The following is a 16556-nucleotide window of genomic DNA, read 5'->3' on the forward strand; positions in this document are numbered from 1 at the left end:
TGGGACCCTCCAAAAACCATCAGCACGAGAACCCAGTGCCTGGCTCGGCAGCGGCACTCACACCCTATCGATCCCAGCACGGTCATCCAGCCACAGAATCCAAGATGGCGGCAATGATGGAGTGAGCATGTGGTGGGGCCACAGGGAGTCGCCCATTCCCATGGGAAGCCTGCCACAGTCACAGGCCTGAGGAGTCCCACTCACCCCAAACTGAGCCAGAAGCGGGTCCAGCAGCCCTGTCCCATCCTTGGGTGGGCTCACAGCCAGCCCATTCGCTAGCCACTGCCCTACCCCTGTAATGGGGCCCCATCCTCAGACAATGGTGCATGGACATGGTAGCCAAGCTTTCTAGCCCCAGGCTGGACTCCAAGCTCACCAGGCTCTTCCATCAGGAATCCCCCTGGCTCAGAGGTCACCGGGGAGCCTGGGAGTGCAAGCTGGCTCCTGCGTCTGGGCAGGCGGACAGGGCATGGGGGCAGCGGCAAATGCGCTGCATGAATGGGGAGCTGGGCACATTACTCACCAGTGCGTCCTTTGCCAGAGACCGATTCGCCGATGCTGTTGGCATACTGGGCGATGACGGTGACCAGATAATCCGTCCCTCCTCTCAGCTGGCTCAGCACGGTGCTCGTCTCCCCGGGGCTCAGGCTGACCTGTTCAAAGGCACCCAAAGCCATTCCCCTCTTCAGCCAGAGAGATCGAACGTCCTGCCTGCTTGCCAGCCTCCTCCTGCTGTCCAGATGGCACGGCCCACTGAGCCAGGCCCCATGGAGCGGGTGGGCTCCAGATGGGATTTTGCAACATTCACTTCCCTAAGGGGTTTGGTGCTGGAGCAGGGATCAGAGCTGCCGCCACGGGAAGCCAACAGGCTCCATTCACCCACAGGGCAGGCTGCATGTACACCCGTCCCAGTGTGCCTCAGCCAGAGAAGCCTCCCTTTCCCAGCAAGGAGGGCAGCTCAGTCCCACTGGCCTCTCTCCTGAGCCTGACCAGCAGGCGGATCTCCAGACTGTAGCTGGAAAGGGAAGCTCTCACCTCTTGCATCTCTGCTGTCACTTGCTGCCCCAAGCCCGTGAGCGGCACGTACTGGACTTTGTAGCCTGTGACCGGGCCGCCCGCCGCAGTCCAGCGGATCCTCAGCATGTCAACCGTCTGCTCCACAAAGACCAGGTTGGATGGGCCACTGTACACCCGCGGACCTTAGGGGAAGGGAAGCAGCAGTCAGGCTCCCTGCTGATACCACACCTTCCCCAGGGTACAGAGCCGCGGCGCGTAATCTAACTCCCAGCTGCCCAACACAGGGAGCCCGCTCAGGGACAGATGGCCTCTGCCACACCGAAGAATGTTATCTGAGAACGTTTTCATGATTCTCTTCTCTCAAACTTCCTGGGTGGAGGGGAATCAGCTGGGCATGGCAGCACCTGTGGGGCCAAAACGAAGCGACGCAGGGCCCCAGTCAGCGTCTCATCACCACAAAACAGTGCCTCAGTGTGACACTGGCACTGAGCCCTAGACACCGAGGTGTACTTCCAGGATGGGGCTCATCTCCAGGAACACAGGGGAAGGTGGAATTTAAACCTTCCACTGCAGCACCAGAAACAGCTACAGCAGCCAGTGCCTGAGACTCAGAAAGAGAAGTATCTTGCCAGGCAGAGCCAAGTGCAGACAGGTCCCAAACTGTCCCAGTGGGGAGATTGCTAAAATCCCTCGGCTGTAATTGTCTCATGGGTTAGACAGGCACTGAAAACCGGAGAGATGTGATCGAACACAGCATTCCAAAGCACGTTCGGGGCTGAGCCATTGCAGCGGGAGGCCGAGAGCGCTAGCTGCAACACGCCCCTTACCCGTCTGCAGAACCCCTCCGGTGCTGGCACACACCCTCTGAGACACCAGCGGCAGCAGGGTGCCCAGGATCTTAAAGTCATTGACGTAGAAGAAGTAGTCCTCTGTGGGAGTGGAGGCCACACGCATGAGCTCCGCGCGGTCTGCGTTCTTGATCCCTGTAGGGGGTGGAGAGCCGGTGAGTGGGCACTGAGGTCTCTCTCCTGAGCTATGCCCTGAGCCATGTCCTCCTCCACCCACCGGTTGGCACAGTGGCACCCCCCATTCGGCACAGTGGTACCCCCCATTCTCACTTGCCCTAGTCGGCTGCTACAGCGTCAGACTTTCATGGCTAGCAGCAGCACATTATAGGTGTGCTGGGTTCCCAGGGCCCTTGGCCCGTCCCCTCGGCCTCTCCCACCTCCCATTGCTGGCCACTGCAAGATGTTACAGGGAACTGCAAGTCAGAGCTCCCTAGCCTCACACCCCTGTACCATCCACTCCCCCCCCCCACTCATGCTAGAGGATCAGGTTCATTCCAAGCCCGGCCAGGTTCTTCCACTCTCATCCAGCAGCTGCACTGGCCAAGATCAGAGGATGGATGCCCAGCTCTGCCTTCCTCCTAGAGCTCCCCGGACCAAAGGGACACCGTGGTCAGCGGTGGGAGTCCTGAGCAGCCTGGTGAAGTCACTTACCCTGGAGTCACTTACCCACAGAAAAGACCTTAGTGCCCTGAGCCTTCAGCTTCACGGAGGGCTGCTCAGTGTCATCTTGAGACTTGCCATCTGTGATGAGGATGCAGACCTGCCAGGAAGGGGCAATGGCATGTCAGGAGGGGGCTGGCCAACTCCACGTCAGCCACCAGACTCAACACGAGCCGGGGGGCCCACCTCAGGCAGGAGGGGCCCCAAGACTAGTGCCCCCAGCTGGCTTAGCCAAAGCATAGCAGATGTGAGACAGGGACCCCCAGATGCTGAGTTTGAAGGGGCCCACGGTGGGAAGAAGGAGCAGAAGTCAGACAGTCCCACTGGGCTGGGGCGTGTTGCCTCCCCACGGTCTCCCCTGTTATGGAGAAAGAGTTGGAACTGGACAGATGTTACACAGGGGTTCGAAGGAAAGGGGATGTAGCAACCCACCCGCTCCTGCCAAGCATCCAGCTCTGCTCCCCCTCCAGCATGGAGGGATCCGAGTGACTGGCCTAGCCATCAGCACGCTCTGGCCCCTTTGGAGGAGAGCTGACGGTGTTTTGCTCACATTCCCTGGCCATGGCATAAGCAGGGTCTCTCTAGAGGTACCTTTGGGACCCCAGCCCGGATCTGAGTGGGCCCAAAGAAGTTGTCAGCGATGTACCGGAGGCCGGCGCCTGTGCGTGTGTTCCCGCCCTTGTAGCTCAGCTGCTGGATGGCCCTCTTCACCTCCGTCCCGTTGGGATGCTGGGAGAAAGTGAACTCGAGCCTGGGGACAAACGCAATCCCAGCGGGATGGGGGAAACCCACAACATAGCCAGCTCCCAGGCTGAGCAGGATCCCTACACAGTAACCACATGGCCCACATGCTTCCTTAGGGGAAGCTACCAGGGCACCCACAGGGTTTCTATAGGGCATGGGTCATTTCCCATGGATCCGTAGGATGCAGCTCCACAGAAGCGACGCAATGACACTACAGAGGTGGTCAGTGGGCTCTCTGTAATGGGGCTCCATAGAAAGTGTGCTAGGGGGTGCAGGGGCAATAGAGGTAATTAGATATTTTATTCTCACCCTACTCCTGCCCAGCCTGGGACAATTAAGAAGATGCACTGGCTACCACGGGGCACTGAGAACAGCAGCCATGAGCAGAAGCTGGGGCTCCTCTGTCAGTGGCAGGTGTCAGGCACCCGCAGCACTCCCTCCCCAGCAGATAGCTCTGGGGCCACTCCAAGCACCCCGAGCTCCCTTGGCGACTGGAACCCTGAGAGCCACCCCCAGGAACACAGAGGTGCCCCCACCGAGGACAGGGCTGCAGGAGCCTCCTGCACCCCATGTGTCTGGCTGGGGGGACAGGACCATCAGGACTCACCTGGGGTCGTCGCTGTACTGCACTGCCCCGAATCGCACCGCGCTCTCACCGACCACATGGACAAAGGGCCTGACCAGGTCCTCCATGAAGGCTCGGATCATGCGGAAGTTGGCCCTCCCGATGCTGGAGGATCCATCCACCAGGAACACGATGTCTGCCGCATAGACATTGATGCACGTCCCTGCAAAGCAACCATCAGCAGCTCAGGGCTGACTCCCTTTGCTCCAGCACGCGAGAGTCAGAGGGAACGGTCCTAGCCCTGCCATGGAGGCTCCCTCCGCTGGCTTAGCCCTTCCAGCCTCATACCTCAGGAGCCCGCACTCCTCCCACAGAGAGCTCCAAGACAGCCTGAGTCCGTGAGTCAGGGCAAGGAAGCGAGGACCTCAGAGCCACATTCTCCAGCAAGGAGACCAGTTCAGTGCCAGAGACCATGACAGCCTGTCCCTCTAATACAAGGAGTTCCAGGGCTGAGCGGATGTGGAACAGACAGGGCCATCCAGGCAGGGGCGGGGATATGCAGGGGATGAGCACTGCCAGCAGCTAGTGCTTGTGGGCTGACAGCTCCCCCAGGGCCCATTGACCAGGAGCCCGCTTAGCAGAGAACACAATGGATTTTCTCAGACTAGTACCACATTCCTCCCTGCCAACCACAGGCCTTGCAAAGGGGCCAGGGACTCACCAGCGAGGCAGCAGCTGCCCCTCCCCTGGGAATCACTCCAGCCCCTCACACATTCCTTCAGGGATAAGTCCCTGCCAAGAGGTGGCTGGAGCTCCAGGTCCTAAGTAGGCTGAGAGAGGCAGCTCCATCATCCAGGCCCATGGATCCTTCCTCCTCCTCCCCTTATGCCACAAGCATAGGTGCTGGAACTAGGGGTGCTGCCGCACCCCCTGGCTTAGAGTGGTTTCCATCTATCCAGGGTTTACAGTTTGGTTCAATGGCTCTCAGCACCCCCACTGTACAAATTGTTCCAGCGTCCCCGGCCACAAGCCTCCTCTGAGTCTCAGCACAGGACAACTCCCAACCTCCCGCAGGATAAAATCCCTGGGCTCCCTCATGCCCCAGCCCAGGGGAGGGGGCAATCATCAAGCTGGTGGGGGAAGGGAGAGACAGCAACTCCCAGGCTGAGCCTTAAGGAAGCGCAGTCTACACCCTAGAGCAGAACAAGCCTGCAGGGAGCCCTCTGGCCCATCTCAGGAGCACAGGGGCAGCAGCACGTCAGCAAGGGAGATGCCGCACTCCCCGCACTCGCAGTCCTGAGGGTTACCAACTGTCTAATAATCACACAAACCCAAACACCCTTGTCCTGCCCCTGCCTCACCCCTTCCCCAAGGCCCCACTGATGACCCGTCCCTTCTCTGAGGCCCTGCCCCCACTCACTCCACACACACCCCGTCGCTCGCTCTCCCCCACCATCACCGGGCTGTGGCAGGGGGTTGGCGTGCAGGAGGGGGTGCAGGTTCTGGGCTGGGGGGTTGGTCCGAGGGATTTGGCGTGTGGGAGGGGGCTCCAGGCTGAGCCTGGGGCAGAGGGTTGAGGGCTCTTGGAGGGAGTTTGGGTGCGGGAGAGGGTCCATGGGCAGGGGGTTGGGATGCATGCAGGAGGGAGTGCGGGGTGCAGGCTCCGTCCGGGCGGTGCTTACCTTGGGCGGCTCCCGGGAAGTGGACAGCATGTCCAGCTCCTAGCTCAGGGGCAGCCCGGCGACTCCATGCGCTGCCCCGTCCCAAGCACTGTGCTCGGGGTGGGGACAGCATGCAGAGACCCCCTGGACGCCCAGTGCCTACGAGCTGGACACGCCATTCACTCCGAGAGCCGCGCAGAGCCATGGCAGGCAGGGAGCCTGCCTTAGCCCCGCTGTGCCGCCAGACTTTTAGCAGCCTAAAATCTCCTGGATTGGCTTCAATAGCCTCTGAGAGATCGAGGGCTGGCAACCCTAGCAGTCCTCGTTTCAGGGACGGGGGCTCTCAGTCTGGGGATCTAACCCTTATCCCCACCCAGGTGGTGCTGAGAGAGGGATTCCAACCTCACCTGCTGGAGGGAGCAAGCAAGAGCCTGACAGCTCACAGGTGAGGCCAGGAGCTGACCACACTGGACAAGCCCCACTTCTCCTTGCACATCAGCAGGCGGCGGGGGGGGACGGAGCTGGGGCTGGGGAGGGGCCAATAGGGATACCAGAGAGGCATGAGCCAGACAACTGCAGAGAGCAGCAGATTTGTGACACCTAACTCTACGCAGCGACATGCCATGCTCCAGGCAGACATCCCAACCACAGACACAGAGGCCAGCCTCGAGGCAGCAGGGGAGCAGAGATCCCCTACCCTGGATCATTTCCCTGCCCCGTCCAGTCCTGTGTCAGGCATGTGGGGTCTTGGGGAACCATCAACCATTCAACAAAGCCTGTGTCCCATCCCCTCCCCCACATACACCCCACCCTCCAGTCCCCATACAATTCAGAGTGGTCACGGCTCAGAACTGCCTGGGCAGCCTGCCAGTGAGTCTGTGCTGGGAAGAGACACCAGGTTTCAGACTACAGGGCACAGGCTGGCTTGAGGGGAGGAGCTGGGACCAGCCTGAATGCACCCACCCAGCTATGTGGGCCAAATGCCCTCATCTTCCCTCCCCCAGCTTTTCTGGGGCCACGCAGTGTTTCCAGCAAACCCAGCGATGGTGCTACGAGTGCACCCAGCCCGCGGCCCGCAGCCCCACATACCGCCCCTTACAGAGCTCAGGCAGCACCAACCTTGGTTTCTTTTTTGTGCCGTAACTGGCGCCGGAGCTAGGAGCACAGCGAGAAGCAGGATCCACCCTCTCATCATGGAAGCCTGCAAGACATAACAAGAGGGAGGAGCTGATGCCAGCCAGAGAACATGAAAACCAATGGGGTGGGGGGAGGGGACAAAGAGACAGCTGAGTTTCATGGATAAAGCCCACCGGACCGTCCCAGGCACCTTACCCCACAGCAGGGGTTGTCACATTAGGCCAGTGGCCTGTCTCTGATCAGTGGCCAGATGCAAGAAACCCCCTAGTGGACACTTATGGAACACCTCCCCCAAGGGAAGTGCCTACCTAACCCCAGGTGGTTGGTTCAGGGCCTGAAGCAGGCATTTATATTGTCATGGTCTGAGTAACCGTGACAATATAAGTAAGTATAACTTATTGTCTATATAAAGATCTCATCTGGGATTGTGCTGAGTTCTGGGCTCCAACAACCCCTTGTGGCAGCAAGTTCTCCAGGTTCAGTGGGTTGAAAAGTGTTTCCTTTGGTCAGTTCTAAATGAACTGGCATTCAGTTTCCTTTGGCCGGCCCCATGTTCTTGTGCCAGGAGGCAGGTATACCCCACCTGCCATCTCTAAACCAGTCACTATTTTGCATATATCTAGAGCAGTGTTTTTCAACCCATGGGTCATGACCCCCTTGGGGTCAGGGGTGTCACACAGCGCTGCCAATTTCATTACAGTCTGCAGCTCCCCCATTCTGGGCACATCCAGATCCTTCATGGTCAAGTTTTCTGTGGCAGCCTCTGATCACACGCACACACTGAGGCAGCTCAGCATTGCTACCTTTGATACTCTTACTTCTGTAGCCAATGTAAGTGATGGAAGGGGATCACCAACAGTTTTTACTTCAGGTATGGGGTCACCGCCTCAGAAGGCTGAAAAACACCAGGGGAGAGCGTCCCTGTTCTCTGTACTACAATGTCCCCGTCACGTCACCTCTCAGTGGGCAGCCTCTCCCCATTGCTGGATCCTTTCTGAGGTTACCAGAACTGAAAACACATTCCAGCTGACACGTTAGTACTCATTTACAGGGACATCCTAGTCCTTGCAGCATTATTATTATTCAGCATATTCTCCTAGCCCACTCCTTATGCACCTTACCATTCGGTTTGCTTTTTCTGATAGACGTCTCAGGACTGTCCACAGTGACATACATGGTTTTCCCCTGAGCTATCACAGTTCATTTAGAACCCAGCAACAGGTGTGATTCATTCAAATAATTCCCTCCAATGTGCATTAATTCATTCAAGTTGAAGAGCAACAAATTTAACTGCTAATAAATACACTGTTAATCTGTGGAACTTGCTGATGCAGGGTATTACAGAGGAAAGTAGCTTAGGAAGATTCCACTAAGGGTTAGGCATTTATCTGAATAAGAATAGCATCTGCAGTGACACCAGCTGGGACAAAGACTACCCCAAGGGCCATTGATCCTGATGCTTCAGGAAATAGAGTGATCACCAGCTGGAGTAGGTGAGCGAAGAAATCTATATCCCGGGATAATGCTGTGCACTTATGCATGGGCCTGCATGTGTGTGGGACAATTTCTTTTCTTACAAAAGCACCATCCCTATTGGCCTCTAGAGAAGAGCAGGTAATGGTCTAGATCAGGGGTAGGCAACCTATGGCATGCGTGCCGAAAGCGGCACGCAAGCTCATTTTCAGTGGCACTCACACTGCCCAGGTCCTGGCCACCAGTCCAGGGGGGCTCTGCATTTTAATTTAATTTTAAATGAAGCTTCTTAAACATTTTACAAACCTTATTTACTTTACATACAACAATAGCTTAGTTATATATTATAGACGTATAGAAAGAGACCTTCTAAAAACGTTAAAATGTATTACTGGCACACAAAACCTTAAATTAGAGTGAATAAATGAAGACTCGGCACACCACTTCTGAAAGGTTGCCGACCCCTGCTCTAGATGGACCCTGCATCCCTCCTGCAGTCAGACACCAGACATGACGGGCTGTTGGGCCCAGTCTGGTATAACATTCCCCACATCCCTATGGCAACGTAGGAAAGAGCTAGACTACCACAGAATTGGCTTATTTTATGGCCCTTTCACTTATTTCTCTCTGATTGAGCTCTTCCGTGTCACAGCCTGTACCCAAGCGACTCAGCAACAGAGCAGAGGGACTGGCAGCAGCGCACAGACTGGGGGAACTCACAGAGGGGCAAGAGAGGATGACACCTGGCACCAAGGGCTCCCTGGAACTTTGGTGGCAGCTTGTAAGAGCTCCCATTTCCCCTAGCACTTCACCCCAAGATGGAGAATAGAGAGAGGCTGCTGTAACCATCATTAAAGGCAGAGAGTAGCTGCAAGCTAACCCCTCCCCACCCCCCAGCATGTACCAATCCTCTCCCCTACCCCCACCTCGGGGTTCAGGCATCCACTAATGCCCATAAAGGGGATACTGAGGCTTGCTCTGCACACAGTGTTGCACTGGTTTGACTAATGTGGGATGTTGCACTGATTTAGATAAACCGGTGCAGCCCCATGTGGACACACTCCCAATGGATTAGCCTGTTATTAACTGATGTGAGCCAGATTTAACTCAGACAGCTTGAAAGCCACATCCAAAGCTTCCCCAGTTTAAATTGTCCCATGGTTGGTGAAACGGGTGGGAGTTCAGCCTGAGGACGAGTCCCTGGAAGGCAGCAAGAGCCCAGCCCATCTGAGGAGGAAACACTCTTCCCCCGCACGTAGTTTCTCTCATTCGCCTTGAGTTCAGAGCTGGCGAACGGCCTGACTGGCAGCCTGGCTGATACTTGGGCCTCACTGCACTTTCGCACTGCTAGCTCTCAAGGGGAGGGTCAGCAGCGTCGTTAGCTCCATTGTACAGAGGGGAAGGACACACAGCAAGTCAATGGCTGTGCTGGGAATGGAACCCAGGTCTCCCACTGCCCAGGGCTCTACCCATGGGACTGTGCTGCCTCCCTGCAGAGCAGCCAGCAGCGCTGCAAGCTTTACCCAACACTCCCCCCGACCCTGCGCCAGCGAGCCTCAGCCATGTCATGCAGGGATCCGCTTAGGGGGCAGAGGGGAGTTTGTTCTCTGCATCACCACCCTGGGCTCTGGGATCCTTCTCTCTGGAGCAGCTTAGGCTGTCCTAGAGATGCCTGGCAGGGCCCAGCATTAGCCTACTAAATCCAGGGTTGTGAGGGATCTGGGGCAAAAAATTGGTCCTGCTAGTGAAGGCAGGGGGCTGGACTCAATGACCTTTCAAGGTCCCTTCCAGTTCTAGGAGATTGGTATATCTCCAATTATTACCTTTATTACCCGGGCTGCGTATTGCACGTTGCAGTGGTTTGGTGAGAAGCCTGGAGTGCTGCACACATGGTGCCAGCCAGAACAGGGAGGACAGGTATTGGCAGAGCCAGCCAAAGAGGAGGGGAAACTCCTCTCAGCCAGACCTGCTAGGGGCTCCCTTCCAACACGGGCTGAACACGTGCCTGGAATCCAGGCCCACCAAAACTCTGCAGCTGGCACAGGCTCACACACATTAACCATGGGGGGCACTGCTCCTCTCACTCCCACAGCTGATGAACACCAGATCCTAGCCCAAGGTCCATGGCTGGGGCAGAAGAGCTGTCAGTGCTGTAGGCCAGGAGTGATGGGAACTTCTCCACAAATCTGCACTGGCAGAAGGTCGATGAATCAAGGGCTCTTGCTCCTCCCTCTAACATGTAGCTGGAGCAGTGCATCCCTGAGACAGCTAAGGAGGCTCATTGCACCCTCAGCAGTGCAGAGTCCAGCTTTCCAGTGGGAACAGAGGCACTGCCAGGGCTGAGGGCCCACACATGCTAGCCATCATCTTCCACCTCTCACTTCAGCAGCACAGGAGCCCCACGCCCACTCTGCTCCTAGGACACACCGAGCAGGTGCTTCCCCCCATGACTTTGCCACCACAGAACAAGCAGATCCAAGCAGGGTCTACTGACTAGTAGAGCAGATCAAACTAGAGATACTTGGAAGTAAATCTTTTGGGGCACCTACAAACCCTGCCCAGCACAGCCAGGGCAGGAGATCAGATGTCCCCTCCTCACTGAGCTGAGACAATCCCAATGATTCCAAACAGGAGAGAGTCCAGGCTCACTTACAGACCTGGGATCTGTCTCCCTGGTATTCCCATTGACACCAACAGGAGCCGGGGGGGGGGGGGGTCATGGGGGCAAGGAATGCAGAAGAGGGCTGAGAAAGTGAGGGGCAAAGGACAGGTGGCAGGGGTAGAGGCACAGTTCCCTGTTGGAGCTTTTAATCAGCAAAGCCAGCATCCCTGATTCCAGCCCCAGTGAGGAGGGGTCACCTCTCCAGCATGGCACAACTCCGTCCCCCGGGAAGAAGAAAAGCCAAGTTTCAGCAGGACACAGATGCCCCAGCGCCGGGAAGAGGGGTACGGGCAGGGCAGGTTCCCCTGGCAGAGGTTAAGTATCAGAGGGGTAGCCGTGTTAGTCTGGATCTGTAAAAGCAGCAAAGAATCCTGTGGCACCTTATAGACTAACAGACGTTTTGCAGCATGAACTTTCATCTGAAGAAGTGGGTATTCACCCACGAAAGCTCATGCTGCAAAACGTCTGTTAGTCTATAAGGTGCCACAGGATTCTTTGCTGCTGCCCTGGCAGAGGTGTCACTGCACACACTCACAGGGCCCCAGCTGTCTAACAGCCCCGCTCTGGCCTACTAACCTCAGGCCTTCCTGCTTCCCAGAAGCAATTCCCAGCTGTCTCCAACCAGGCTGCATCCACCCAAGAGCGTAAGTGTGCAGCTGTGAGCATGCGACAGCATGTGCTGTTCTGACCCTCAGCGGATGAGTGGATGGTTGTGGTTGCAATGCAAGTGTGTGACTGTGCATAGCTGAGAGTGCAAGCGCACACAGCGGTGTGATGTGCAGTAGTGAGCTAGGAGTGGGAATACTTGGCCGGGATCCCTTCGGATCTTACTTCTCCCCTTTGCGCCCTGTAGCTGTTTGTTAACGGGTGCCTGGCTGACATCCCTCTCCCCTCGCATGTACTGGGGCCCCAATAAAAGTCAAGGCAAACTCAGAGCCTGAGAGAGATGCTCCAAAGAGCTCCGTAGCCAGTCCTCTTTCCCCAAAGCCCTGCCAGCTGCAGTGCAGAGTCAGTGCAGCGGTGCCAGGATGCATTGCCCCTTCCTGTCTCCCCTTCCCCGTCTTTTGGCCCCTGTCCCTCACCAGTCCCTGGTAAGCAGTTCCCCTGACATACCCTGAGACAAGCTTTATACAGGGAGCTCCTGCAGGACGGGGACCTCAGCCCCGGTGCACACTGGCTAAGCCTCCCACTCAGGGCACCTCCCCCCATCTCCCCTCGGAACTGGCCTCCTGCCCGGGGACTCTGTTCGGACCCAAGACCACCCTTCTGCTGGGGGCACCCGAAGAGCTCACAGGGGGCGGCGGAGGGGCAGCGCCTGGGAGGGGAGCTGGAGCTAAGGGGCAGCCGCAGCGGATGAAACTGACCAGACCAGGGGTTTCCCCTGGAAAGTTCCCAGCGCCGGTGCAGAGGGAACCGGGTGTCCAGGGCGCTCCGGGACTGGGCAGGCTCCTGCCGCGGCTGCTCCAGGGGCGCACGAGAGCCCAGCCCGGCTGCACAGAGAGGCCTTGGGATTCCCCGGGGGGCCCCCCAGCCACCTGGCTTCCCTCGCAACCCTGCAGCTGCCGGCCCGGCCCGGCCCCCGGTGCGCGCGGGGCCCGGCGGGGCTCCCCCAGGGAGCGGCGCGGCGCGGCGCGGGGTTACCTGCTGCCCGCCAGCAGACTCCGCAAATCCCGGCTCTCGCGCCCCTGGAAGTCAGGCTGGGACCCGGCGGGCGGGACTCGGCTCCGGCCCCTCAGCGAGATCGCCGCGCTCCGTCCCCGCCGCGCATTGGGGAGGAAAGTCCCGAGGCTCCCCGAGCAGCGGAGAGGGAGTCCTGGAGAATCCGCTGCGGGGGGAGGGGGGCTGGTCCCTGCCTCCTTCCGGCTCCCGCCTCTCTCCTCCGTGCCCCCAGAGCCCCTCCACCACTAAGCCGGGGCCCCAGCTTTTGGGCAAAGCGCTGCAGGCTGCACCCCCGGCCCAGCCCCTGCTCCCGCGGCAGCCAATGGCCACCCGGCCCTCCCAGGTGCAAGGGGCTGCTCCCCGGCTCGCGTGTCAGGGCGCTGGGAGTGGAGCTCAGCCGGCCACACCCGGGACGGGAGCCTCCAGCTCCAGCTGGGACACCGGGGGGGGCCTCCCCTGCCGAGGAAAACGAGACATCCCCGGGGAGGTGCCTTTGAGGGACAGCGGTGGCCTTCGATCCAGCAGCGCAACTGAGCCGGGGGCGGTGAATGGGGCAGATGGTGGCCACTAGAGACGGTGTCCTGGCCCACGTTGGCGGAGACCGAAGGCCACTGCCGTGGGGCGAGCCTCGTGGGAAGCGAGGATGGGTCTCGGCTCAGACCCTTCTTTGGCCAGCCCACAGCTGGGCTCCTTGTGCGTCGGGGGGGGGCTGCGGAGACTGATCCCACCTCGGGCCCCCAACAGGCAAGGCTGGATCCACATAGAATCAGCGCTCCCCCCCCCCCTCAAAAGGCTGGTTGACACAATGAACATTTTCCAGAGAACTTTCCTTTGGCTCGAAATGTTTCGATTTCTCAATGAAAAATCAGCATCCAACTTTTTTAGTCAAACTATCCAGGTTCTGCTAACACTGGGGGGGGGGGGGGAAGGTTGGTTTTTTCACAGCTGAGCATCTCTTCCCAGAAAGGTTTTTGACAATTGAAAAAATGTAGGCGTTTGGGTTCCGTTTTTGTTGAAAAATTCACTAGAAATTCTGGGGGGAAAAAAGTGATTTTTTTTGTTCAAATTTCCCATCAAAAATTGGCATTTGGGGCCAGCTTTATCTAGAGGGTTCCCAGGTCAGGGCAAAGGTGCACTGTCCATTCCCCCCCTCCCTTAATCTGGCTAGGGTGGGAATCCTAGTACTCGAGAGGTCATCTAGTCCAGTCCTCTGCACTCCTGGCAGGACTCAGTATTATCTAGACCTTCTCTGACAGGTGTTTGTCCAACCTGCTCTTAAAAATCTCCAATGATGGAGATTCCACACCCTCCCCAGGCAATTTATCCCAGTGCTTAAGCAGTACTGGCCCCTCCTCCCTATCCCAGAGCAAAGACCTAGGATAGTCAGTTGGGAGAGTTTTCCAGGTTTTCAAATCCCACTTCACCCCGCCACACTGCCAGGTTTACAGTGGCAGCAGTGGTACCATGGAGCCGGGCCCATGCTCAGAAGGGGCCCAGGCCTGCTCTGCTTGCACTGTGCCCTAAGACCCTACCAACCTGCTGGTTCTCTCTCTCTCACACACACACACACCCCTCCAGCTCCTGGCCCCATTCATCAGCTTCTCTCTGCCTCCTGGCTGGACCCCAGTGCACCTCTGGCTCTGGGCAGTGTCTGCTTCCCACCACCTGGGGGGCCCCACCTGTCTCCCTGGAGCTGAACCGCCTGGTACTGGTGCAGAAGCCTGGCCAGTCTCAGCCAGTTGGGGTGGGGGGACTGTGTGGGGGGCTTGGCTGAGCCCCTCCAGGCAAGTGGGTTCTGAGGGAGCCTGGTTGATTGTGCCACTCCCACTCCCGAGGGGCTGGAGCGATTCCCTACCTCGGGACCATCCCTGACTGCACTGCTGGCTCAGCCTGGCAGACAGAGTCACCTCCCAGCAGGGCCAGTGAGTGCAGCCGGGAGGCAGGGCATGGGGGAGTGGGTCTCTGGAGGGCTAATGTGTGTGTGTGTTTTGGGCTGTGAGGGGGCGGGGAAGATCTCTGTATGTTGGGGCACTAGGGAGTGGGGGTTCTGTGGAGGAGGGCTGTGGGCGGGGGGGGGGGCTGGGCAGGTGTGGTGGAGAGCAGGGTGCTGTGCATTTGTGGCATGGGGGGGGTCCTGGGCACAGCAGGTCTGGGGGGGGCTCTGGCCATAGGAAATTGGGGGGGGAGTGTTCCAGTGTTGGGCAGGGGGGCTGTGTGGCACGGCATGGGCCCACCCCCACCATATAACCTCATGAAGGATAACCGGGTAGTTCTGTCTGTCCAGAGGAGCCAGCCCATTTGGCCACACAAATGGAGTTAACTGACAGAATCAACACCGGCCACATTTGAAACAAGAGACTGAGAAACCAGAGGCCACTGGCTCCATCAGCTCTGTGCCCTGCCTGGAAGAAGCCAGTAGCTGACGTTCCTGAGGAATGTGTAACCTGCCCATTATGCAGCTGGCTAACTGTGTAATGCTGTACGTGATGTGTGTGGGGAGGGGGGTCTTCCTGACCCCTGCTATCAGCAGTTTATGTCTTAGAGCATGAAGATTGATTCTTCTCTCATTTTAGCTACAAGTCTTATGTATGGTCATAACATTATCCAGCTGCATTTTCAATCCAGGCACAGGGAAGTCACTCAGTGAGACATAACCAGCAACTTTTAAGACAGATCCCAACAAAAGAGACTGGATCCATTCTGCTCCTGGTGTAAATCCCTGGCTCTCATGAGTTAACCCAGCCTGGGGCCTCTTGGGCTAATGCTAAAATAAAATGTAATCAAAGTTACCCCACCAGAACAATCCTGTCTCTCTCCCCCTCCCTCCCATACCCAGTCAGAACAACAGTCTGTCCAGACCAGTGTCTACTTCACTAGGTACTTCCACGGTGCTCCCACCCCTGCAGTACTTAAGCACTTCAGGTACTCAGAACTAGGAGCATCAAGTATTCTGTACCCCTGGTCATGTTAGATCAGACTGATTAGCCCACCTAGGCCAGTTTTCTGTCTCCAGCAAACGCCAGTACCCGATGCTTCAGAGGAAGGGGCAAGAATCCATACAATGCCACTATATGTATTATCCTTTCCTATGGGGAGACTGGAGACTGTGGTCAGCTAATGCTCTGAGCCAGTCAGGGGACTCGGAGATGTCTGGGGAATGTACATTATCTGCTTTTAAATCCAGTTCACTTTGCACCCCTGGTGATTTTGCACTGGTTTGTCTGTCCATCACAGTTCCACGTGACCAGTTCTATAAGGAATAAGGCACCTTTCAAAACAATTGCTGTAAGGCATGATTCAACCTGAGACATCCCAACCTCAGTCTGTGATAAACCAATGCTAGCTCCCCCACCCGTGGTGCTCCAGGGCAGCAGGCACACTCCATGCATGTTGCCCTTTGACTCCAGCACTCCCAGCTTCTGCCTGGTGAACTAGAGGGAAGCTCAGCTGTGGGAGAGGGGACTGACCCACAGACAGGCAGGTTTGAGGCAGGCTAACCAGCAGAGAGCGGCAGGGCTCACACAGACATGGGTGTGTGACACCTCACTGCAGCATGAGATGACCAGGTATCATCCTGCTCTCCTCACCAGCAGAAAATTACCAGTCACCTGCCTCTGGGCCCCCAGTCAGTTAGTGCTCCACCTCCCCACCCACCAACCACCACCTAACACGGAGAATTAGCAGACGCCCCAGCCCCTACCGACTGGAAATCAGCCCTCGGCTCCAAGCCCACACTGCTGGGCTGGCATTCATTATGTAGAAGCACCTAGCGGCTCCAGCCAAGACTAGGAGCCCATTACGCTATAAGGAACCTGGCCGAGAGGCCATTCCCTGCCCCCCAGGGCTCCTGTAGGGGATCTGTGTCCAGTTCATGAGAAGGCTAGAAAGACTCCACTTGGTTTCAAAGCAATTCCCAGGGTCCCTTTTCAAGCACCTCTGCCTTGGGAGTTTCCACAAAGGCGGCTAAAGGGCCCAGGACCCCACCAGACAGGACAGGCTACTTCGATCACTCCAGCAGCACTGAAGGTTAATTCTCCACTGAACTTCCATTGGACCATTTGACTAACCCCTGACTGCTCCCATTCTGCAGGCACCAGTGTACAGAGAGCACTGCGTGGCTAATAGCCCTG

The 16556-nt window shown here is 57.5% G+C and overlaps 1 protein-coding gene across 2 annotated transcripts in view; it reads right to left on the minus strand.

Annotated features, from left to right (window-relative positions):
* The window catches only part of COL7A1 (collagen type VII alpha 1 chain), a 106624-nt gene extending 93984 nt beyond the window's left edge, over positions 1-12640 (minus strand). For both annotated transcript variants that reach the window (XM_045023781.1, XM_045023779.1), the window contains exons 1-8: positions 12409-12640; positions 6615-6696; positions 3877-4057; positions 3117-3276; positions 2532-2625; positions 1845-2000; positions 1036-1199; positions 524-653 (exon numbers count right to left, since the gene is read on the minus strand). In XM_045023781.1, the coding sequence (XP_044879716.1) occupies positions 524-653; positions 1036-1199; positions 1845-2000; positions 2532-2625; positions 3117-3276; positions 3877-4057; positions 6615-6690 (961 nt within the window). In that variant the 5' untranslated portion in view covers positions 6691-6696; positions 12409-12640. The remainder of the gene's footprint in view (positions 1-523; positions 654-1035; positions 1200-1844; positions 2001-2531; positions 2626-3116; positions 3277-3876; positions 4058-6614; positions 6697-12408) is intronic.
* Positions 12641-16556: the final 3916 nt, after the last annotated feature.

The sequence above is a fragment of the Mauremys mutica genome, chromosome 7 (assembly GCF_020497125.1).
Source record: "Mauremys mutica isolate MM-2020 ecotype Southern chromosome 7, ASM2049712v1, whole genome shotgun sequence".
Taxonomy (NCBI): domain Eukaryota; kingdom Metazoa; phylum Chordata; order Testudines; family Geoemydidae; genus Mauremys; species Mauremys mutica.